Source organism: Ruditapes philippinarum, unplaced genomic scaffold, assembly GCF_026571515.1.
Source record: "Ruditapes philippinarum isolate M1 unplaced genomic scaffold, ASM2657151v2 ctg3176_1_1_1_1, whole genome shotgun sequence".
Taxonomy (NCBI): domain Eukaryota; kingdom Metazoa; phylum Mollusca; class Bivalvia; order Venerida; family Veneridae; genus Ruditapes; species Ruditapes philippinarum.
This window is the reverse complement of record NW_026859820.1, coordinates 167,302-193,667: the sequence shown is the minus strand read 5'-3', so window position 1 is coordinate 193,667 and position 26,366 is coordinate 167,302. Positions and strand designations below refer to the sequence as shown.

Genomic DNA, 26,366 nt, shown 5'->3' with positions numbered 1-26,366 from the left:
AAAGCTTGCTTAAGCTTCCACTTTTTCTGCTTCTAGCAAAACAATTGAAAATACGAAAATGAAGTATGACATAATATTAGGTCATCTTATTATAGATTTTATGATATCTTAATTTGGGTTTTTACATTTAAATAAACTGGCCTGTTTTTTCTGGTTAACTTATTTCAAAATATGAATCATCAAATCATTATACACAAAAGTTTAGGGTAAATTTAAAACCATACTAACTGGGTCGTAAGGTAAAAAAAAACCATATGATATCTAAATTTAGATTTAAACCAGTGTGTTTGAAATAGAATTTGATAGAACTTGTGTAAACAGATCATGTTTATTGATTTGAATTATATACATTTGATTTGATAATTATTTGTTGAAACAGATGAAATTTACGATTTATAGTATTTGAATAAATGTTCACATTTATTATTTTTCATCGGATATGTACGGCAAAGATGAAAGTTTTTTCAGGAAGCTGGTTATTTGTGTATGTAGGTCAGCGTGTGATATTAATTGTGAAATCAAAATGCACCATTCTGTCTGCCTGTATGTATGGTCGATTCATTTTTTACAAATATTACGTTTTAGTTATCAGTAAATTCAAGGCCAAAGCTAACACATCACTTACTACATATTCTATAATTTGATAGTTTCGAACCTTGAATAATTTTGACGTCAAAGGTGACAATTTGATGTAAGATTTTAATTGATATCATGAATTTCTTAGTATATGTTAGTGTTCATCTGTGCTGTTCTACAGAAATTAGAAACTAGCGACGGGAATGATCCTAGTTTTTGTAGAACAGCTACGGATGAATACTTACATATTTAGTGTCAAAGTTAATTTGGTCTCATTAATATTCATTTTATTACGTCACTACCAGGCCGTTTGATTAATTAATTACCTGAATGGTCGGTTTAAATTTGACCTTATAAATATGCATGATTTTCGTCACTTTACGCGCGAAGACGCATGTACCCCTTGTTATATGAAGGGCGGCATATGGTTGATGCGAGTTTCCGTTTGCCCGATATTGAAACCTTTATTTTCGGAAAACATTTTTGACGAGTTTGATAATTATTACCTGGTATCATTTATACACTTTGATTAGTTGGACAACTGATAGTCAGTAGCTAATATCTTATATGATGTATACATGTATACACTAAATAGCACGTGTTAGTACGAGGTAACGTAATATATTTTCAAAAAACATAATGTCTACGTTCACTTTCTGTCTACCGGAAAAAATGAATAGACACATGTAAGTCACATATTAATTAAGACCTTTTTCTACATTTGTAATAAAAATATTGATTGACATATTGTATTGGTTTTTACTTTTACATATGCAGTATCTTTTTCGCCAAGACGTGGATTTAAATCTGAACTGCATGTAGATCTATATCCTTAATCAATAAATCCAAAATTTATGTAGGTTGACCTTTGACGTCATTTTTACTTTATAATATTCAAAAGCGTCCCACGAAAGCGGCTGCGCATGTGCAAATTTATGCAAATGACTTTTTGTACAAACGCGGTTCTATGAACCACTATGGAAAATAGAAGGCGACTATGAACAGAATTTGATATAGTATCGACTTTTGTTCTTCTATGAAAATTAACACTCATTATTTTGAAGAAATACAGCGTTTCCATTGGATGACAAATAAAGTTGGACACTAACTCCTAATAAGGTGACAAGTATGAAAGTCTGGCCCTACACTTTGATAGTGTTTATCCGTGTTGTTCTACAGAAATTAGAAACTTCGACGGGAGCGATAACGACAGGAGAATGTTTCTAATTTCTGTAGAACAGCTACGGATAAATACTAACATACTAAGTGTCAAGCTTTATTTAGCCTCATTGTTATTCACATAATTACGTCACTACGCGGTTCTATGAAGTACTATGAAAAATAGAAGGCGACTATGACGGAATTCGATATAGTATCGACTTTTGTTTTTCTATGAAAATTACCACACACAATTTTTAAGAAATACAGCGTTTTCATTGGATGACAAATAAAGTTGGACACTAAACTCTTTTGGTTATATCGGACGGTCCAATAAGCGGGAGACTCTGTGATGGATATTTATTTGACTAAAGCGGCTCCATTTTCGTCATATGTCTTGTCTCATCTTGTCTTTGTCGGTCATTTTCAGGTCGATCTCTTTCGTTAATTTCCAATGCAAAAATTAGAATCAAGTAGTTCAAGTGTGTAACGATGTTACTGCTGATATAGATATTCGTAATTCAAAATGAAATAAATAATAATGCAATCTGATTTTGTAAAGAAAGGAAAAAAAACTCTTTGAAAGCAGCCACTATAAACTACATATTTTGATTGTTTTCACTGTTTTACAGTATATCATTTTCTTTTAATTTTGTTCATGGAATTGAGTTTCTGGCTTAACAACGCAATTCTGGTTTAACCTTTTACCTAATGCATACGCTAAACAACGCACTTGGGATCCCCAATCCCTTTTTGCCTCAAATAGTGAAGATATACCCTATTTAGGCCCAAAACACTTCTTTTCATTTGAAAAACGCTGTTAAAAAAGTTACCACTTTTTCGGCGGCCCCCTTTCAGAAAGATCAGAGGGTGCTAGGGGGCAATGCCCCATTTTGCTAAGCGGTTTGAAGGGGGTACCAGCCCCCCCCCCCCACTCTTTCATCGCCAAGAAGATTTTGGACTTGTGAGAGGCTAAATTTGGTCTCAGGTCGTTCAGAATGTATCCAAAGCTGAAAAGCCTCTGTCTCATGCAGCACTTTGAAATCAGTTTGGATGGGAAAGATCAACGCAAAATACTGATTTTTTGGGGCAATTTTGAGATGTTCCCTCGTTGACATGGTAACAGGAAAATTAAGATTGAGCATGCTGTAACAAAGGATATGGTCTTGACAATATTTGTGTTAAGTTCGATGAATATGGAATCATCTTTTATAGATTCACAGCATTTTGAACTTGTAACAGGGGGCTTTTCAATGAAAACAGCCATTTTTCACAAAATGCTCATGCAGTAATTGGTTAAGCAGTGTAAACAATTTTAGAAGGTTTCAAGAAAGATCGGATTTATCCTATCGAGTAACCTACGGTAAATGATTATTAACTTTATATGTTCGGCTACCAAACAGCAGTTTACATTTGTTGTGGTATATGTGAAAAATAAAGAATACAGTCGAAACATATCTTATTTTTAATAAAATCCAATGATGATACAGTGCAACTTTTTATGCATAGTAATGAAAAATGTTTAAGGGCCCCAAAAAAAATGCTCTCTTCAAAAAAAAAAATTTTTAAATTTAAAAAACCTTTTGTTTAAACTTTCTTATCTTATTTTATACTTGTTTTCATTTACATTTATTTTTACAACGTTATAAATAAAAAAATTTTAAAATAAATTTAATTTGTATTAAAAAAAAAATAAAAAAGGAAATTTAAATTTTTTGCCCCTAAAAAAGTGCACAAATGAATTTAGGGTTAAAAGATACAAGCTAAGACTTTTTCATGAAAAACATGACATTGCATGTGGAATTATGATCAAATTTGCACACTCAATCTCAGATTTTAAAACAATTCACTTGGATTATCTAACACAAATTATTCATTATATAACGTATACAGTTTCCTTCTATAATGAAAAACATATTTATTTCTATATATATTTATCTTTATCATGTCTGCTAGAGTGAATTATGAAGATAATGTTTTACATTGAAAATAAGAATTGTTCATTTTTCTTTTAGGACAATTTAGTATTTTAATGATCAATGAAGTGATACCACAGGTGACATGTCTGAAATCACTTCTTCTAAAATTGCATCATTGATCGTGACAACGCTCCTTTTCCTGCTAATCGCGTTACAAAGTACATCCATTGTTGCCCTTTCTCCTAATTTTCTCTGCCAAAGTCGGAGCATCCCAAGAACCTTCTGTAAGGTAGTACTGAAAATTTCCTTTTTATCCCGTCTAATTTCCACTTCTGTTTTATCCCTAGCTCAATCGCGAGAAGTTCATAGTTCCACCAATAGTTTCAGCGATCGATTTAAATTGGGTTCTCTTTTAACTTTTTCGCTGGAGCGTCGTTTTGGGGCCCTAAAAAAACAGAAATTTTAATATTTTAGCATAAAAAATACTTTTTAAATTCTTCTTTTTAAGAAGTATATTGTTTAAGAAAAAAAACAAACTGTCAAAAAACCCCCATTTTTTTGGGTTTTATTTTTGTCCCGTTTTCAAAAATTTTTGTTTTTGTGTACTTTTTTTCTTAAATAAAAGTAACAAAAATTTTTTGATGGTATTTAATTCCAATTTAAAATTTTTAAGCTAGTTCTCGATTGTTAAAATCATTTTTGGTTACAATATATCATTTAATTATTTTTAAAAAATAATTTGCCCCCAAAGATGTAAAAATGTTTTAAATTTTTTTTAAAAACCCATTTAATTATGTTTTAAAAACTGACCTTTCTATAACTTTTGTTTGACATTGGCCATGGGGAAATTCGAAATGGTTTTGTTTTTAAACCCTAAAGTAAAAAAACGAGAAAATTTAAAAAAAAAACAGTTTTTCATTTAAAAGATTTTTTTAAGTGTTTGTTTTAAGCTTAGCATATTAGAAAACGATAAATTTCTTAAAAATTGAAACGATAATTCAGAAAAAAGCTGGAAAAAAGTTGTTTTTTTTGTTGTTGTTGTTTTATTTAATTTTCCCTAAAATTCAGATTTTGAAAAATTTTGGGCTTTGTGTGTGAATCTTTAAAAAGTATGTTTAAAAAACCCAGTTTTTAGCGTCACAAATTTGTTTTTTCCAAGAATTTAAATTTTGAATAAAGGCTTTTGAAACCCAAATAAAATTTTTATGTTTTGCCCCCAAAATTTTTTTTACTTACAAATGTTAAATTTTGGGTTTAAATTTTTGTAGGCAATTTTTTTCCCGTTAAACCCTTACTGTATTCTCAATTCTTCACAAAATAATTATGGTTTCATTCTTCTGTATTGTTATTCCAATAAGCTGATTACAATGTAAATGTATATTTACCACTTCCCTAATAACATCATTTTTTTAAAAATATCATATGCAAGACTTTTTTTATAAACCTTTTGGGAAAAACCCTCCAAATTTCATTAGCTCCATTTTCAAAAACTATTTAATTTTTTAAAAAAGCTCCCAAATTTATGCCCAAACGGGAATTAAAAGGTTTTCCTTTTAAACATGATTTGTGTATTTTTTTAAAACTCTTTCTTGAAAAAAAAAAAAAGGGAATGTTTTAAATTTCATTAAAAAACCCCTCCCCTTTAAAAGGGAAAAAAATCTGAAAAAAGTTTTTTTCCTGAAAATACCATCTTTTTTTCCCCTTTTTGGGTGGTTTAAATTTAAAAGGGTTTTTTTAAAACCCAAAAAAAGGACAGGGTTTCTCCCATGGTCTTCATTTATATCACACATTATACTTTAAAAAAGAAAAAAATAAAAAAAAACTTATTAAAAATTAAATAATGGCATAAATCATTTAAATAAAAAATTTTCCCGATTTTTAAAATAAATTTAAAAATTAAAAACTCTCTTCCCCGGCTTTTAATTTTTTGATTAGTTTTGGAATTTAAAAAAAATTTTTTAAAAATTTTTTATAAAATTTAGGTTTATAAATAAAAAAAAGTTAAAATTTAAAGATAAACATTTCATATAATCCAAAATTTAAATAAACATGTAGTCGTTTATCCATTTAAAACTTTTAAACGATAAGAAAACCCAAAAATTAGTGCCAGATTTTGGTTGAAATTAAAGGAAAAATTTCCCGTAATTCATTATCAAGAGTATTGGAGAGATAGGAAAAATGTTTAATTCTAATTATAGAATTACTAAAGGTATTTATTGGCTAAATAATTATAAATGTGATAACAAATATGGTACCTGATATTCTAACAATCGAATACAATAAAATTCCACAGTAAAAGTATAAAATATTTAAGAAGATCAACTAAAAAACTTGCAAACTATGAAAAAATAGGGAAACTTTGAAAGTATTACCCTGTGTGAGTGAATGTAAAGGATATTTTGAATCATGAATATATTCTGAGCGCCAAAATGGTAAAATAAGGGTTTGAAATGGATGGGGTAGGGTTACACTTTTATACATATTTCAAATATATAATCGGTAGAAACAATTATTTTTTCTTAAACTAATTAATAGGATAACATGTTTTTATAAGGATGATATTATAAATGATTTAGAGGTTATTAAAGAGAGTCCATCTAATGTCCAAACTATAGTTTAGAAAAGTGCCCATAGTTTATAAACCGTACGGTAAATTTAGTTTACTTTTTGCATTCAGGTGCCTTTCTTTGTAAATTTTACAGCTCCTTATAGCGCTTATTAGCGTGGTTATACCTTAAAATAAGAAATCTGATATGATATATTGGTGAGATATATAAAACTTTTATACGTATTTGATATAAAAGACGTATCTGAAATGTTGCTACTATTATATCTATCCTGTCAAGCTTATTTAATTTACTTTTTAATAAATTAATGCTATTCTATTGAAAAACACGATGTTTCCTTGATAAACGAATAAGTGTCGTGATAATTGCAGGGTCAATAATGTGTTCTAGTTTCCATTATAAAGTGGGGCGAATTGATTTGGGAGCGAATGGTGATCAGCTGAATCAATATGGATCAAAAATAAGAATCAATCGCAATGTACAGCTAGTACGTCAATTAGGATAATATAATAATTTTAAAAATGTGAGCTGCGCTTTAACCAATATACAAACAAGTGTCAAAATATAAGAACTTTCGGTTTTGGTTTAAACAGAAATTATTTAATCTCGATTGTGAAGGAATCTATAAGCTTATAGACACGCTTTCGAATCCGTTCCTGGAACCAACCAGTACTGAGCAATGAGTGTAAAGTTTCTTGCACAAGGAAATAACGACTTGTCCCTGACTGGGTTTGAACCCATGGGGCTAGCGATCATTAGACTACTTGTCCGACGCTTTAACCACTTTCGGTTCCAATTACTAACAATAATTCAAAGTACTTAAATGGATGAATATGTTATAAAAATCTTCCTTACCAAGCAACGAATCAAATACGCAAAAAAAAATTTTCTTTAAGCTTCCACTCTTTCCGCTTCCAACAAAACAATTGAAAATACGAAAAGGAAGTATGACATAATATTAGGTCATCTTGTTATAGATTTTATGATATTTTTAACTTGGGTTTTTTACATTTTGATAAACTTACCTGTTTTTACTGGTTAACTTATTTTTAAATATGAATAATCAAATCATTAAACAAAACGTTTAGCGTAAATATAAGATAATACTGACTGGGTCGTAAGGTACAAAAAGATCATATCATATTGAAATTGTGATGATAGACACTGTGTAAACAGATCTTCAGCAGTTCAAATGTTTATTGATTTGAATTATACACATTTGATTTGTTGATACAGATGAAAGATACGATTTATCATATTGGGATAAATTTTCACATTAATTATTTTACATCGAATATGTACGGCAAAAATGATAGTTTTTTCAGGAAGCTGGTTATTTGTGTATGTAGGTCAGCGTGTGCTATTAATTGTGAAATCAAAATGCACCATTCTGTCTGCCTGTATGTATGGTCGTTTTATCCTTTTAAAAATGTTACGTTTTAGTTCTCAGTAAATTCAAGGCAAAGCTAACACATCACTTACTACATGTGTTATCAACTGTTCGAACCTTGAATAATTTTGACGTCCCTGGTGACAATTTGATGCAATATTTTAATTGATTTTATAAAATTTCTTACTCCTGATAAGTTGACAAGTATTAAAGTCTGGCCCTACACTTTACTCTTTTGGTTATATCAGACAGTCTAATAAGCGGGAGACTCCATGATGGATATCTATTTGACTAAAGCTGCTCCATTTTCGTCACATGAATGTCTTGTTTCATCTTGTCTTTGTCGGTCATTTTAAGGTCGCTCTACATTTTTCAAAGACATTAAAAACCCTTTATTATTGTCTTTGTGTTATCCTATCATAAGTATTTAATGAGACTTAAGTGTTTTTAGTTATTTGGAACTTTACAACCCTTAACAATTGTTATAATTTCGTTTGGAGGAGAATCCATATTTTTTTTATTAAGGCTGTCTCGTTTGTTCTGAATATGATGGCACTAAGACTGCAGGGTAAATGTCTAACGTGAAATTTTTTTCTACTGCTCTAAACCTACAAATACTGATTTACCTAATGTTTTGTTTTTAATTAGTTTTTTTTTAATATTTTAATTTAAATGTTTTAATTTACATATCAATAATTTTAAAAAAGACTGTTAGATGAGCTTCGACAATAAAACAAACAGCCCTTGCTTCGCAAAAAAAAAAAAAAATTGGAAATACATTGTACATACTGATCAGGCGGGGCCTTTACTCAACTTGTTTAATTAATTTCATCATTTTCATATGTAAAATGCCTTGTGGGCATTTACATAACAATCAATTACCTGCTGATTGCTTAATCTCAAAATTTGTCAAATAAATCGGCATGTGACAGTAGTTTTATACCAATATATACTAAATAATAAGGATAGAAAAAAGAAAGTGAGTTTGAGTTCTTTAAAGTTCCTCTTTCTCTATGTTTTTCTCTGTTAATGTTATTGAAAAACATGTGTGTAAGACTGTTTGGCCGATATTCTAAGTTTTAACCTAGATGTCTTTTCATGCCCATTCACTGCCCAATCACCTTTGATGCATCAAATATTGTCAAAATGCCCTATTTAGACCCCAAACACTTGTTTTTGTTCGCAAAATGGTGTAAACAAACTTTTTTGGCGCCATCCCATTTCAAAAAGATTCATCAAGGGGTTGCCAAAGGGGGATGGTTCCTTTCTGCTTGGGGTCTTGAAGGGGTCAGAAGATTCCTCATTTCCAAGTAAATGTTGGACTTGTGAGAGCCTAAAATGGATTCTGATCGACCTTAAGGTAACCTGTTACAAACGCTTAAGGTTACAGGTTACCTTAAGGAATTTATCTACTCTATCTTTATTCATTCAGAAGTTTAAGCACTTTAAAATCAGTTTTGATGGAAAAATCAACGCAAAATCGTGATTTTTGGCAAAGTTGAGAAGTCCTTTCGTTGTAACAGGAAATTTAAGTTTGAGTAAGCTGTTATAAAGGCTATTGTCCAGTCAACATGTCTGCCAAGTTTGAACGGTATTGAAGCCTTCTTTACAGTGTCATAGCAGTTTGAACTTGTAGCAGGAGGCTTTCCAATGAAATTTTTTTCATTTTTCACAAAATGCTTGCTCATGGGTAAGCGGAACATTATGCCAATTTAAAAACATATATGTTTATACAACAAATGCTGTAGAATGATTTAGAAAAGGTTGCGCAGTGGTGTCAACTTAAATGATATAGCGTAAAATCTAAACAAAAAAATGAAAATGTTTATTAAATTCAGTTTTTATCAAAAACAGTAAACAATTGTTTTGTGAAAAATAAAAACGTTCCTTTTTTTATTGGAAACAAAAAATATTTTGGTTGCTTTGTTTTATTCCCCCAACTGAGCGAGGAAAAAAACAATTCAAAAAGGACATAAAAAACGACATAATTGAAATATTACGGCTGGTTTATTGAGATAAAAAAATTGCTAGTACGACCAAATTCACAAAAAGGTCTGATTTAAAAAATAAAAAAATACCTAATTTTGTGTCAAGAACTTAAACTTATCATAAAATTTGCATGCTTACCCAAATATTTGATAAAGTTTGCTTACTTTGGGTGTCTTTTGGATGCAAATATTAAACGTGTAGAAAAAAGTATCTTTTGTTAAATTTCCAATTCAAAAATTAAAATCAAGTAGTTCAAGTGTGTAACGATGTACTTGCTGATAAAGATATTCGCGTTTTCTAAATAATATAAATAATAATGCAATTTTGATACATTTGTAAAGAAAGAATAAAAAGCAGCCACTATGAAGCTACATATTATGATTAAAATGTTCCTAAAACGTTATATCATTTTATTTTAATGTTGTACAATTTCTGTCTTAAATACGCAATTCTGTTTCAAACTATTTATGAGGGCCGCAAGAAAGATCGGATTCATCCTATCGAGTTACCTTCGGTAATTTATTTTTTATTTATTAATTAATTAATTTTATATTTTTTCAGCTACCAAACAGTAGTGTAGTTTACATTTATTGTGGTATGTGTGCAAAATAAAGAATACAATCGCAGCATGTCTTATTTCTGATAACGTGATCCAATAACACAAAAACATCTGTGGTCAAATGATTTGTTTAACGCTAGAAAGCAATTTAATAGACAAAATAAGAATCACTAAAGAAAGTCCAAGACTGCAATATTGAAAATGTTGCGGGCTCGGTTTGATTGAGCCTGTTCATATTTGGTGCTGTCAAGTGCAAACTACCGACCACGCCCCTAGCACCGGCTTAAGCAAAATTCAACATGGATATGGTGAAATTTTTAACACACATTTTTAGCAACATTTATTTTATAAAGCATCAAATTTAATAATAAACAAATAGAAACAATGACATTCTGAGGAAACAGAAAATGTACCGCAGTTTAATAATCAGGGAATGGTGATCATGATGATAAATTAACATATATCAAGATTATCTTATCAAAGATACAATAGACAAAACAGTATATCATTGAACTGATACGATAACATTTTTTGTTATAGTAACTACAATTTTCCAACATGTACATCTCTCGAGGATGCTTTTATCCCATATTTTCAGGATAAAGATTAGAAAAAAAAACGCTCTCTTTTTATAGCTTTATGCAGACAATACTACGACTATTTAAGTTGAACATGTTATTTTATACTTGTTAGAAATTGTTTCAAATAATCTCATTTTGTTGTGAAATGACATACAAGTTATGTTATATAAATGATATATAAAAGATAGCAAAAAAAAGATACGACTGTATAATTTTAAAATAAAGTAATAAAATATATCTTTTTATAAAATAAATCAACAAAATAAAAACAAATAAAAAACAAGCAAGCACAATTTTTATACAATCATGATTAATCGTATGAAATTACGAAATCCACTCTAACACATCATTTATCTTTTGTCGTTCAGTCCGCAGTAAGTAGTGTTCAGATAAGTGTAACAAATAAAGAAATTACCGAAATTCAAAAATTTTGATACTATATAAAGACGGGGTCAGAGCAATATGTTGTCGAAATTCGCCAGCAATGCGAAAACAAAGACATCTGATCATTATATTAAGTTATATAAATTAACGCACTTGTACAAAAAAGGCAATTAATAATGTCTCGTAATGGTCATGCAAAATGCTACTTAGCCCACTTTATATCGCAGATTTTTAACATTATCATAATTGATGTAGTTCTTGTAATTTGTTTTTTTTATAGTGGCATTTATGCGTCACTGCTTCAACCCCAATTTTCCCTAAAAAAAGTTTGGAAAACCTTTCAAGTGTCTTTTTTAAAAAACAACAGACGGTCTTGTGCGTTGGCGTCGAAGTTGTAGTCTAGATTTGGATTTTAAATTATAGTTGAAGTAAACTTGTGTTAATACTTTCTGTTCTATCACCGCTTCTTTTCTCTCCTTCGAAACGTCATTTTTGCTTTTCAATGAAAACTTTTTACGGAGAACACTAAATCGAGCAAACGACTCCACATTTTGCATCAACGATGTTATTGGATTTTTATCGGAAGATTTATTTACCTTACTTTTCTTTGAAACTTTTGGAATACTTTTAACTAAGTTCATTGAAAAATTTAAATACTTTTGTTTTTCTGCCCTTTCTATCATTTCCTGTTCTTTCTTTCTTTTTTCCATGAATTCAGCATACTCGTTGTCCTCATCATTTGAACACATAAAGAAATTTTCATCAGCTGACTTTGGACTAGTTACCGGTAACACGTCTACAGGTGTAGGAGGTTCTTCAGGTTTTTCAATAAATGCTTCTTTAATTTCTACAATTGGCTTCTCACTTTCATCATTCTGAATTTTATCGGGTACTTTATCTGTAATATCTTCTATTGTACATTCCGGACAAACATGAATATCTTTTACAGTTTTTTCTTCAGAAATTTCCTTTGGCTTTCCAATAATGTCTTCTTTTGTTATCTTATCAAGCTTTATGCTTGTTGCCGATTTTATTGATTTTTTCTTCTTAATTTTTCCTTTTAGTTTAATTTTCTTTCTGTATATCACATTTCTGTCTTTATAAACAGCTTTAGCATGTTTAACGTAGCTATTCTTATCGCTTTGGAGCGACTTAACTGTCAAGCCAATATTCTTCTGTGAAGACCTTGCACTGTTTGGTTCTTTCTTTCCATTTCGACTCTTAATGCTTTGCCTTGAATTTAGTTTCCTGGCGCTATTTTGTATTATACTAGACTGTCTACTCTTTGATGGGCGTTTTATGCTCTTTATTGAAAGGTTTGGTTTTTCTTTTTGAAGAGTGAATTCGATTTTATCTTCAAATGCTGTGCTACATCTAGATTGTCCTGTAAATGTGTCTTCTCGTGCGAGAGCTAATTGTAAATCAGGTGGTGCAGTGTCGACAATTGGTGCATTATCGCGATTATCATCAGGTTGCTGATCAGGTTGTTTATTACCTACATCTGACTGTTTTCTTGTAGGTGGTCGGATATCTCTTGGGGTGATTAAGGATTTTGAGGCAAAGTTTCTACGATATCTTGATTTTATTTTGACAGGGGGAAGAGGTACTGCAGGGCCGTCGACTTTCTTGATACCAATGCGCTTGTGTCGGCGTTTCCCTACAGTATGTGGTGAAAGTTTAATTGCAGGGTATTTCTACCAGAGAAGATGGCTATCGTGCTATAAGAAATAAGTAGCAACACTCGTCAAACTTTGTACGAAGTGTAATAATGCTAACAAAATGCCTACGGGCGTAAATTAACATACATGTATAACATATTCATTTATTTCATAATCAAAAGCAAGGGCTTGAATAGTAATTTGGAAAATAGAAAAACAATGCTTAAAAAATCAAAAAGCTTTAAATGTCTTCATGGTCGTAGGATATAAGAGCATTTTAGAAGCAACAACAAATTGTTCCTACTTAATAAGAATAAATGACAATTGACTGAGAAAATATGTATGCACTTTTAGCTCTGCATTAATAATTTATTTTCGCCGATATAGTCCAAGTGTTGCATTTCTTTATCGCTCTTTTTTCTATTACATTTTGTTGTTTCAATTTTTTTGCTTACTTAAAGTGGCTTGTTCAAATGGTTCGAGGACGTTCTGAATGGTTATGGTCTTATCTAAATGGACTGTGATGTTCAGTTGCTAATTTCAAAATTGAATAGATAATATGTTTGATAATGTATATTATATGCTTCTCCTTTTACTTCGACATTTTTGAAATGATAAATGGATTGCCTAAAACGAATGTCTATTAAACTGCTATTAGGTTACAGATTTTGTCTTAAACATCAGAACTGATTGGTTTCAGTCTTTGAGATTCACCGTAATTTATACTCGTTTACTTTATCATCCGAAAAATCATTGGAACATATGTGCAAAATACTGAATCTCCGTTGGCCTAGCTAATTCATAAAAGAAGGAACCTTGTTTATCACAAATGTTCAACTAAATTTTCAAAAAGAAAATTACATAGATAACGTTTGAATAATGATAATACATTAACATGGTAAGTAGATTGTATAATATTCTGTTATTCTTCACAAGTTTCTGTTACTCAATTAAACATTTATGGAAATGGCAAAGCGTCACTAATGGACAAACAGTTTTAACTTTTCTAAGAGTGTCCATAAATAAAAGAGATAATGCCTTTTTGTTTTGATATTTGTTTGTTTAAATGTTTCATATCAAAGTTTAAACTTTAGACATACAATCAGTATATATCAGAGACTTTGCAAAGGCGTTTTGTAGCAACATTGTAAGGGGGTAAAACACACAAGAGACGTTATTTGGTGTTGGTATAGGTTTATTTATCAAAAGACAAAGTTAGAACAGTGTTACGTAGAAAACAAATAAATCATCAAAACAATCAAATAATTAACATTCAAACATTGATATATCGCTATCACATAACAGTCATTCCATTCACTTACATTATAAGAAATATAAATAACGAACCATGTTTAAGTAATTAATTTTGTAGCTCTAGTATGTTTTTATTTTTATTCATTTGTTTGAGTTGGTCCACAATGGAAGGTCTATTAAACCATAAAAAAATTAAGTTGATATTATTTAGTACAAGCAAGAAAAGTTATGGAAGGTTTTTTGTAAGACACATGCTCCTACATATTGCAGATTATCAATTGTTTAAAAAAGATATGAGCCGTGTCATGACAAAACCAACATATTGCGTTTGCGACCAGCATGGATCCAGACCAGCCTACGCATCTGCGCAGTCTGACCAGGATCCATGCTGTTCGCTTACCAACTCTATTACAAGTAGAGAAACTGATAGCGAACAGCATGGATCCTGATCAGACTGTGCGGATGCGCAGACTGGTCTGGATCCATACTGGTCGCAAACCCATTATGTTGGTTTTGTCGTGACGCGGCTCAAATATTATTATTCATCATATAAATGTTCATACTCAATCATTTAAAGTGCCTTCAATTTTTTTTTACAGAAATATTTTATAAATATATGCAAATGATACGTCAATATCTGCAATACTTATTGAATATAATTATGCTAATTGTAGACCAATCTGTTATAAATATACGAGCGTTTTATCAAAGAAAGTTTATTCTTTCCGTAAATCAATAAAAAAGAAAGAAAAATGTGTACCTTTGGTAAAAGAGTGCATTATTATAACAACACACATAGACGTAACTGGTACAAACAGATAATGGATAAATGGTATTCAAATGCAACAAATACACAATAGACCTTAATTGAATTATTTCCGTTTGGCTTAATGTCTAATACAAAAACATACCCAATACAAAGGTTTTGTCGGATATGTAAAAAGGCATCTGTAATCAAAGTAATCCGACTTGTGCAAAAAAGATTTGCAATTTGTTAACACTAAAATATATTGGAGGAAAACGTTTAGAGCATTTCCATTTCTATTACTTTCTACTTTGCAATTATATGATATACTTAAAGACAAAAAAGATCAGGTCAACGAATAATAGAACAAAACTGTGAACATATAACATGTGCTTCATTAAAGTGAAAGACATACTAAAAACCTTTGCAATGTCTCCTTTTATACTGAAACATACATTTCTGCAAAAACTCAACACCCAGAATTATGGAATTGGAGGTAATTGTGGCTTTTTCAGCTGAGTATCTAAGGGAGACAATGCTTCCCTTGGTGTATTTCCGGTGGATATTGCGGGTAGTTTCCGGGGACTTCCCTGATCATCAACATCCGTTAGTTCACCTTCTGCTTTCGCATCATCACACGCGTTTGTCATTGTATACTCAGGTCCTAATACTTGAGATATCTTACCATGTGAGCCGCCATTTCTAGGCGACGTCATATCCGTTTTTACGACGCTTGGCGTCACAGTATCGAGTGCACGAGAATCTTTGCTGTCCATGGTTTTCTCTTTATCAATCACTTGCTTCTCCGGATCGATCTTTTTAAACTTCTTGGTATATATGTAGTAACCAATCGCGGCCCCGCCCGCCCCAAGTAGGATGATAAATAAGACTACCAGCCCAGCTATTAGACCAGCTTGAGAAACACTGGTATCCGAGGTAGGAACTGAAACATTAGCAATTGTGACTTAACAATTATTAGATCATAAGAGATACCCTATATAGCCCATATATCAGTAACAGAACATAAAGCACTGTTCGACACTTCTTTGTGCTAGCTGATAAAAGTACATTCGTTATTAATATTTGCTAGCATGGATTTTTCATACACATTTACTTGAAATATCAACATTGACGTATATGTACGTTCTTTGATTGTGAGTACACGAACTTTATCTATAAAGAGTTGAATCTAAAAAGAAATATGTCATTTCCATTGTTACTGACGTGGATTGAATTGTGTCATATTGAATGTCAATTAGAAAGTTCTTTTATAACTTCGACACATATTCTATGAGTCATATTTCTGTAACGTAATACGTTATATAAATACTTTATAAAATGAAACGGCATTATATTTCTTTCCTGGTATGAATTCAATTTACTTTTATAAAATAAAATATACTATGTTTCTAATATAGACAATTTCATTTAAAACAAAAACATGTTATTGTACATCATAGTATTCCTAAAATATATAATGGGCTTACTTACCACAGGTTACTGTAAATATATATAAAACAAAACACCCCATGAGAAAATGGTCTTTGTGTAAAGATTATAACATATCACAATACATAAAACCGTACAAAATGACAATATCACAGGAAGACTTTAACATATACAGATCACAGAAAATATCACCAAGAGTTTAATCTAAGCAGAAGAAATAAAGAATCAGGGTAATTTTAAAACAGCTTGCATATGTCATATGCGATAGTATGAATTTTTTTTGTGTTGTTTATTTGATTGGGATTTACGTTGCATCAACATTGTATGATCATATGGCGACTTTCCAGCTTAAATTGTGGTTTAGGGCCTAAGGTGCTATTCTGTGCTCATAATGTGTATAAGAGAAAATGTCTACTGGTAGTTACTGACAGTTGAACATGCACCTGCCTATTCCTATTGCTCCATTCCTTCTGAACTGTTCTTCATTTTATCACTTTGAATTAATTCAATACAATTTAAATAATTTTATGTAAGTGAAGTAAATGTAAAAATGAATTTTTACCATTGGCAGAGAGGACGTTTGAATGTCCAGAGCTTACGACATATGTAGATGTCTGGTTACTAAGACAGTCTCTTGGATACTGTGTGACGTACACAAGTCCGTCGCTGCTGTCCTTCTTCACTATCTGTAGATAAAGAAAACAAATGAATTTGAATTAAAGTTATTAACTATGACCCATATCAACATTAGTAAGGTCACATGTTGACTTCCCGACTTAACCATTAATGCAGGACATCACGTGCACCATTTTGCATGTCAAAATCAGTTCACAGTACTTAGAACCATTGACGTTTCGAACGGTAATTGGATAGCTGTTTCCTGTGTCTCTGGTGAGATTTTTACCAGAAGAGGTTAGGTTAAGTGGTTCAAGTTTTACGACTTTCAACTGTCGGAAGAGAAAGCCTAGCTTAATATAAAAATATAACTGTGTTTTATGAATAGTGACATTTTATGTACATAAAAAGCCTATCATAGAAAAATTGTATAATGTGCAACCAGAGCAACCAGATTTGAAAGCTTATCTGCAGATAACCGAACAGAGAATATAGCACGAACAGAAGGTAAGATTCAACGAAAGGAAGATTTCAACGGAAAAAGCAAACACTTTCCAAAAGGGTCCTTTCAAATACAAATTGTCAATTAGTTATAACATATATGGAATTGTAAGATTTATAATGTTCTGAATTTCGTATTTACCATGCATGAATACTGATAGGTGGCGCTGTTATCAACAGTCGAATCTTCATTATATATATACGTCACTGTGTCGTCATTATCTTCAACGTTGTACAGACAACGAACAACACCTCCCGCTGAAAGGTCATATAAAGTTCAAATAAAATTTGACGTTTGAAATCAAATGTGATGATATACATTAATTCACTGTTGACGTATCTGAACAAAAGAAATTATGTGTTTTAAGTGAAGTTGATTATCACTGGAAACGAAACCTGTGGTAACTAGAAAGTATGTCAATATAGTTTTTTGAATGGCATCATTACCTATGTAAAATTAAATCAATGCTTTAAAAAGAAATAAAACAAAATATTATCCTATCTGATACACAGTTTCTTTCAGATGTAATACAGATGCTTATATGGTCATGATTTCGAAGTTGAATAATCGTTAATTTTTCGTCGTGAAAATGTTCATCTTAAAGTATGAAATTGCACAAACGTTTCCCGTTCAAATATAAACAAAACCGATGCATTAACAGCACAAAAAGCACACAGACATAGATTAATTAAGTCTAAAAGCAACACGAAATCATAGATTTTTTTTATATTTATTTTTTTACCGGAGAAAAACTGCTTTTCTGAGCACATCGTATAATTAAACGTCATCTGTGACGTCACTGAGCATACGTCCCAATAACTCTCGGTGCAAGTTGTATGATTATAGTACCAATAAGTTCCTAGTATATCGTTCGGACATCTGACAGCCTCATTTACTGCTTCCCCTTTAAAATCAAAATGAAAACATTAAAGTGAATTGGTCTATATAAAATGAAAGGTCTGTTATACAATGAATAATTACGTTGAACATATCTAGCATTACATAATAACAACGAACCACGAAAGGATTATACATGGATGTTGTTGGCGCTTGTGTGCTACATAATAATCCGATATTACATATATTTATATAACAGATGATAAAATGTTCTAGAACAAAATATTCTATTCATCACATAGATATTTATGGTAAATCGCTTAAAACTTTATCAACGTTTTATTTTCGAGCAACATATTAAACGAATATCCAATTAATGCATTTCTATAATTTAATGATCTTTGAAATACTAATGGAAAATGTGTCCATTGTAGACTGCACTAATTTAAATATTCCTATTAAAGTGTTTAGTCACAAACACTTTGTGATCAGACACTGTCTTACGTCTTGATCCGCCCTGTGAACTGACAATCAAAAACATTATTTTTTTAATTGGGCATCTGTCTTTAGCAATAAAGTTTGTTTTCAAACCATTTCCAAAAGAATAAAAAATCATATCTACAGTGAGTCTCATTTAAGTAAAAATTCTGTTAAGATGTTAAAAAAAGTTTATTACATTTGTATTATCATCATCATCATCATTATTATTATTTGTTGTTGTTGTTATTATTATTATTATTATTATTATCTTATTATTATTATTATTATTATTATTATTATTGTTGTTGTTATTATTATTATTATTATTATTATTATTATTATTATTATTATTATTATTATTATTATTATTATTATTATTATTATTGACAGTTAACAGGGGCAGACTAAGCCGTGCAACAGGGTAAGACCCACAATATGTTTGTGTGTTAACAAATACATGCTTGACTATTTGTAAGACGCCGATAATGAAAAAGAAGTGAAAAACATTTATAAGAAAAAGTAAGCAACGTATTTGCAATGGTATATTGGAATACTACCAAACAGTGTGTAATTGAAACATTATAAATGCTAATAAAAGATTGCTTTATATATGTAGAAAAAGTATTGTTGAAAGATTTTACGGACTTACCGAATTTCACTAGAAGCTTTGTCTCTTGTGGAACGTTGACGGTTGACGTATCGTTGCAAACGTCATTTACTGACGAGATTACGTCAGATGACTGCAGAAACATTACACGTTCATAATTGGCATCGGCAAGCTGCGCTGCAGGACATAAAATATAATATAAATATCAACAGAAGCAGTAAGTTATTTGAAATTAAAGTTATATCATTAGAATAATAAGTTTAATATTACACGAAAGTTCCATATAAACCATATATGGTAGAATAAGGAGAGAAATAACAACTCCATTGGCAAAAGATTTATCTTATTTTCCTTAAACGGATCGTCTTTAATGATATTACCTTTACGAATATGAAAATTTGTAAGTCAAAGCAAAACATTGAATTCCTCGAAGAAGAAAACAGAAATAGTGTTTAGTAACGCCGATGAATGTCCCTATACAATATACTTGAAAAAAGGGACATTGCTTATAGTGGTAAAAGAAGGAAAATTCACTTTAACGTTACAGACCTGACCGTGAACATATGGTCTAAAGGTAAAGATATGTAAATGCCTATTTCTATTTCACGTATGTGTATGTTCTCCAAGGGTAAGAAACCCAATACAAACAACGAACGGTTTTTGTGTAGTATTTTCTTTCTGAACCTTTATACTATATCATTGTTTTATATGAGAAAACGCGTACAATCGGCTTATTCTAATAAGTAAACATCAATACTTCTTACGTAAAGTGAAACTCCATGAATTTCAATATATTCAAACACGTGTTTCAATTTATGAAAAGAATATTAAATTATGTCCTAGAAAACATTCCCATGTATTGATTACTCACTTGAATGAGTCGGCTGTATACTTAATCCCATAAAAACAATGATATATTTAAGAAAATGATATTTGTACAGTATTTTGTATTGTTTTTCTGCCCCGAGAAGATCTCAAAAAGTGACATTTTAGGCGTGATATTGATGGTTCATAAGACAAGTGTCACGTTTTTACTATCAGCATGCAAACCGACGTCATAATAACTGTTCGAAATTGTATACATGTATAAAAAAAAATAGGTCCATACCAAAAAAAAACAACAACTTATACGTGTCTGTAAAAAGATTTGAAGATATACTTACATGTTTGAATAAAGTACGTGTACTTGTTACTTGATTGTTTCGTCAAGGAGATACAAAACGCAGCGTTCACAACGTTGGACAGGCCAAGTAACGTAAAATCGGATGATCTGAAATCACAAATTGTAAGCGTTTTCTTCATTAGCTCTAGACAATGCTGTCGCCTGCATGGAATCATTTTCTCCAATGTTTGTAAGTTTAACATCTAGACATTGATATTACATTATAAGAATCACTATGTTGTTTGGTGATATTGTATTGAAAGAAATTCTACAGAAACTCAAGTTACTTAACTTAAAGGCTCATTAAATGATAAACATGATCAACAAGGAAAGGAGGCGTTCAATGAACGCAACCCTCACACGATCCAGCAACAAGAACTGGCGGCAAGGAGCTTTGGCGGACCTAAAATGCTATTAATGTTATTGTTAGCTGGTATAGTATGACGAAAACAAGTAACAGATACAATTTCAAAAACGTCATTCATTCTCCATATAGCTGAGACCTTATTTCCTCTGGGTTTTTTTTGCAATTTATTCAGTTAAGAAATACAAGGAATAAGTACTTTGAACGGAAGTTGAAATACCACTTTATCTACATATTTTGCCGTCGGCATGTTTTATTAAGCTCAAATTAACTTGAACGTGCATGTATAATATACAGTTGGAAAGAAAATTGATTTTTTAAACCAGCAGTCTATTTTCGCACGATTTGCACGTGCGTTGTTAACATAGCTGAGTTGCATTGTGATCTGAGAGAGGAGCAATTTTTTTATTGCAAAATGCGTGGCTTATTTGGAAAATGCGCGTCAGAACATATTAAAAAACGGATGTAGATTTAGTTGATATAGAAAATGTCTTTCCATAACATATAAATGCCAGGTTGGTGTTAATGTTAAAGGAAGGTAGAACTAATGTTAAGGACAATCCCGCCCTGGGCGGAAAATTCATGCTACCTCTGAAAAAACATAAGCACTGCCAAAGCCATAGTTGATGAAGATGCAAGATATACCGCGGAGGAAATAAGTGACATATCAGGCCTAAGTATATATGTATCATATGTGTTTTCCTCCATGTTCTCACTGCTTTAGTAAATCAATTTGATAATTCATCTGCGCACCAGTCAGCCTTGGTTCAAGCTTATTTAGATAAGCAGAGAATAAAATCCATAGATAAAAGTTTGCCTTCTCGATCGCAGGTTCGACACCCGTAGTGCTATCGGAAGCGCTCTTTACCAGTGCATAAGCAGTATATTCAAAGAATATTTCGAAAAAACTTTTTCGGAATGGATTTTGAGAATGGAAAAGTGTGTATAGGTCAATGGTGAATATTTTGAAGGACTCTTTTTATAATTAATATTTTGTAAATGTAAAATTGTATGCTATCTTATATTCGAAAAGTGTAACATCCCACACGCCCCCTAGCACCGGCTTATGCAGTATTAAATCTTCAACACTAAATTTGCCAGAATCAATGATCCCGGAGGACTAGGAAAAAACATAACAACACTGAAACAAAATCAAAAAAGAGTGATTTCAAACAATTGCTGATCGGATATAGATATTCTATTAGATATGAGCCACGTCAAGACAAAACCAACATAATGGGTTTGCGACCAGCATGGATCCAGACCAGCCGTTGCATCCGCGCAGTCTGATCAGGATCCATGCTGTTCGCAAACCAAGTCTATTACAAGTAGAGAAACTGATAGCAAACAGCATGGATCATGATCAGACTATGCGGATGCTCAGTCTGGTCTGGATCCATGCTGGTCGCAAACCCATTATGTTGGTTTTGTCGTGACTCGGCTCATTATATTTGTTATGTTTACTAATGTGCATTGTACTTGTATAATTATAGTGACTTGTATAATTATGGTGTTTTAAGTACATATAGATACAAAATACTGGTATGATATCAAATTTAAGAGCGACAAAATATATTATCGAGCATGGTAAAATCATTAGCAAATTAGATATTTACTTGAACTTCTAAAGTACGAAGACAGTTCGTTACAAAACACATTTTATGATTCAGAATAAAAATTAATAATAAAAATACTGCATGACAAAATAGTTAGCGACTTGTTTACTGGTGGTAGTAAACAAAATCAATCCGCACAAACTGTAAATTGTTTACCACCAATACCGGTATCAGTAATTTTAGAAATATTAGATCTGAATGTAAAGATTGTGGCTAGACCATGACAAAACAATTAAATATTTCAGTTGTTTGTCTCGAAACTGTAAATGAAAACTTCTCAGTTTTGTCGAGCTGTGAGAAAGTTGGAAAGTTAATGAACTTTTTTCTTCTTTTCTTCCAATTTCAATAACATTAATCATATCGAGTATACATGAATAATAAGCGAATTTTGTTGTTTATTGAAAAACGATATGTAGTCAGAAAATAATTTCAGCATAGCTGTTTTGATGGAAACAACAAGTGACTAATCGGGCCAGGAGGGGTGTTGTGTAAGATAGATCTACATTTAACCAAAAGAAAAGCTCCACAAAAAATGTACCGAAACAATATATGCGCAAAATTAAAACAAACATCGAGGATTTCAAGAATGTGAATTGTACAAACATAAATGTACCGTACATACATAAATTTATCATATATTTACTTGCGTTATTTATAGTGTATAGGTAGTACGTTGGTTTGTTATATTATTTATTAAGCCGATTTTAACACAATGTTTTGGCATATTCCTGCGATTGGATCACCTGACCGCCTAGGCTGGATAACTAACCAGTAATTACAAAATTATCCCCAACTAACCGATTTCTTCTCCCAAAACATTTCTTAATCAGCGTCGGCAGACTATTGAACGCTTTTGTGAGTCGTATTGGCGCTAGCGACATCACGACAAAGCGTTGTCTGACTTTGGTCTTGTCGTCCTGTCGTTAACGATGCACGTCAAGTTGTCGTGTGGCGTGTTATTGCAATGTAACATTGTCGCTCGGTTCAAATCGAAGGATTTATTTTAAATCCAGGCGACAGGGCAACAATGCGCCGCAGGACAACGCGCCGTTTGGCCTGCTTCGCTAGAGACAGGACGACAAGACGACACAGCGACAACGCGCCGTTTGGCGCTTTGTCGTGTTGTCGCTAGCGACAAAACGAAAAGACGATAACGATATAGGTTTTGTTGTCGCTATCGACAACGCAACGCGTAGTGTACCAAATCAGTCACTATATGATGGACAGATGCTGTGTGTTGAAAATGCCTCAGCCAACTTACCTTAAAACATATTTGTCGTCTGCAAACAAATGACATTCTAGCGTCAGATCTGTGTAACTGTCTACGTCATATCCTGTCATATGTGTTTCATTGAAGGTCAAATTGCCTTGACCTGGGTTTTCCCATATCCCAGTAAGGTCGGTTGGAAACGTACATGTTGCAGATGCTAAACGAGAAGAGAAGTCCAAACATAGATTAAAAGACATTAAATATACATGTATAAGAGTAATATAAGCATGCCTTGGTTTTCTTTTACACATTCAAAAGGCTTTGTGCAACAAGAAACGAGACATATTGATTCACCGCTTAGTGGAATGGTGATTGCCAACAAATGATTAGCATAAGATTTTACCTACTTTATATATGGAAGGTGACGCAGTTTGCCGACTTCATACGAACCATTTTTATTTTCCGCATAAATTAACAACCATAATAAGCGTCAAAACGACTTGGAGCAGCTGTATCATTTACTTGCATCAAATTTATAAAAGTTTTCATTCTTTCATACTTAAGTTTTGATGATCGTTCAAAATATTTTAAGGCATGTCAATAGCAATTAAGTATGGTTAGTGTTTATAAGTAAGCAATTACAAATGTAAATTGGTCAAGACCCATTTAATATGGTAAATAGTTACTTATGAACACTTGCCAATTTAGTGTTAAAAATTATTTCTTATAAATAAGAAATTATTTATTATAAATAGTTGATTTAAATGTGTTACGATTCATTCGAAATACTGCAATCCTACTGGACAGAAAAATAATTTCAAACAATAAAAATGAAAGAAGTGAGATAAAAGAAACATACAAGATGAAGAAAAAAAAGATCTAAGAAACACTTTAATAACCTGATGAAAATAATGTTGATAAAAAGACGATACAAATTAAATATTGCATTTTATTATCCTTTTATTTAAAGTGAACACTCCATCAGTTATTTTCATATAAACACAAACTGCTTTAATAGAATTGTCTACAAATTGTTTTAATTATTTCATTTTGATTTATCAGCTACACAGTTTAATTTCCACCACCATAGTTTGGTCTTTGGTTTCTCTTAGTTTCATCTAATCTTGCTAATACTCATGTATATAGGTTTTGTACAGATTAAGGGGTTAATCCTTTACCAAGAGTAGTTCGTTGGAACGGATTAAAACAAAATATTACAATATCTTTTATAGTCTGACAGTAAAATACGTCAAAACTTAAGTGCAGAGATTTTTAATCCATAACGTTAAAAATATAAATTATTCTTACATTGAGCTTATAGGCAGTTATTTAAATCAAAGTCTCTAGCTAAGTTATGTTTAAAAGTTACAAGATTTATACTCTCAGATGACTTGTACAGCCATAACAACACATAAGCATAATATGAAATTGTGTACCTTATCGTAGCGTACCTAGAGGCATTGATTTAAATAACTCCGTTGGTCATTTTTATTTGATAGATAGTAATACTTTAATAATCAATATTATAAATTAAAATCACTGGAAATTAGAAAAAAAATCCTATTGCATGACGCCGTACTTTGTGATTGATTGATTGATTGATTGATTGATTGATTGATTCACCACATGATATTTCATCTGAAATCAATATTGATTTTTATTGAAGTTATTAATAAACCCTCCTTGTCATTTCCAGTGTCCAAAATGTCCGTATATTAATAATATCATATTCCATCTGACCTCGTTTTAATTTTGAGAATCCAAACGTCCATATCCTTATTGAAGTTGAAGTAACCAAGTTTTTGAAAAATGTCAAAAAATGTTGGTGTAATGGGAACTCTATAATGGCGAGTACACAACTGTCAAAGCTATATTGGACGAGGCGCTGATCGAGTCTCAGTTACTTTTTGCAGCCGTGTACGAGTCAAAAAGAATCTGTATTGTTCTCAGTAATGTATGATGACCATCATCTTTTAACATTTTGAAAGAACTTTGTTACTTTATCATAGTAACGACATGATATGGATTTTAGGACTCTCACTGATTTAAAAGGCTATTTGGAGTATGGTATGATTTGATATGCATTTGATATATATATTTTTGGACGATGCAATATGATATGGGGTATAATATGGATAAAATATGGACTCTGGGTAAATTGATAAATTGGTCACATGGTGCAAACGCTGTAAATACATTGGTTATATATTCTTATGTGTGAAATAAAGATGTCTTATACATTTTTGAATATTATACTGTTTCTATTTGACTCGTACAAGGCTACTACTGGGTCAAATGTTTTAAATAAATCATTTAAGCTCAAACTCAGATTCCAGGTACTTGATTGGTCATAATCAACTACAGAGTGTACACTGGCCAATGAAAATCCTGAGATTTGCCAAAAGTTTTATAACCTCAAGCCCATGTCTAGGCTAAAGCCTCGACCATGTATGATAGCCCTGAACTTGTGGAGCTGTACTAAGAAATGTATATAAACCTAATGAAACAAGACCCAAGTCTTTTGTAGATGAGACCCTACCACAAATATGGGTCCGACACCAAATACTGTCTTGCAAACATTGGCGGCTCTTCCCTGAAAGGTTTCGTACATATAAAGCGAATACTCCAAGGTAATTTGCTCTGGTTATATGCAGTGTTCGTTAGCAAAAAACAAACAAACGTGCTTCTACAATTTCACGTTACCTTTTGACTGAATGTATTTCAATATGTCGCCTCTTGCAGAG

At 31.5% G+C, this 26,366-nt stretch overlaps 2 protein-coding genes across 2 annotated transcripts; both read right to left on the bottom strand.

Annotated features, from left to right (window-relative positions):
* Positions 1-11,476: 11,476 nt before the first annotated feature.
* On the bottom strand, positions 11,477-16,024 carry LOC132758006 (uncharacterized). Its single transcript, XM_060749524.1, has 2 exons — positions 15,466-16,024; positions 11,477-12,780 (listed from the first exon to the last, which is right to left on the bottom strand). Exons 1-2 carry the CDS (start codon positions 15,554-15,556, stop codon positions 11,477-11,479), a joined length of 1,395 nt encoding a protein of 464 aa, XP_060605507.1. The 5' UTR covers positions 15,557-16,024.
* On the bottom strand, positions 15,685-24,717 carry LOC132758005 (uncharacterized). The gene is made up of 10 exons (XM_060749523.1): positions 24,522-24,717; positions 23,674-23,839; positions 20,434-20,540; positions 19,313-19,447; positions 18,089-18,250; positions 17,488-17,603; positions 16,792-16,915; positions 16,272-16,280; positions 15,895-15,953; positions 15,685-15,723 (listed from the first exon to the last, which is right to left on the bottom strand). The coding sequence occupies exons 1-10, from the start codon at positions 24,568-24,570 to the stop codon at positions 15,685-15,687; spliced, it is 966 nt and encodes a 321-aa protein (XP_060605506.1). The 5' UTR covers positions 24,571-24,717.
* Between the last annotated feature and the right edge of the window lie 1,649 nt (positions 24,718-26,366).

Coding starts and splice junctions, on each gene's coding strand:
- LOC132758006 (XM_060749524.1), bottom strand. CDS start 15,556: ATGGACAGCAAAGATTCTCGTGCACTCGATACTGTGACGCCAAGCGTC. Junction 12,781..15,465: donor TAGAAATGGCGGCTCACATG/GTAAGATATCTC, acceptor CACATACTGTAG/GGAAACGCCGACACAAGCGC.
- LOC132758005 (XM_060749523.1), bottom strand. CDS start 24,570: ATGCAATATTTAATTTGTATCGTCTTTTTATCAACATTATTTTCATCA. Junction 23,840..24,521: donor ATCAACATTATTTTCATCAG/GTTATTAAAGTG, acceptor CTTCTCGTTTAG/CATCTGCAACATGTACGTTT. Junction 20,541..23,673: donor GACGACAAATATGTTTTAAG/GTAAGTTGGCTG, acceptor TTGTGATTTCAG/ATCATCCGATTTTACGTTAC.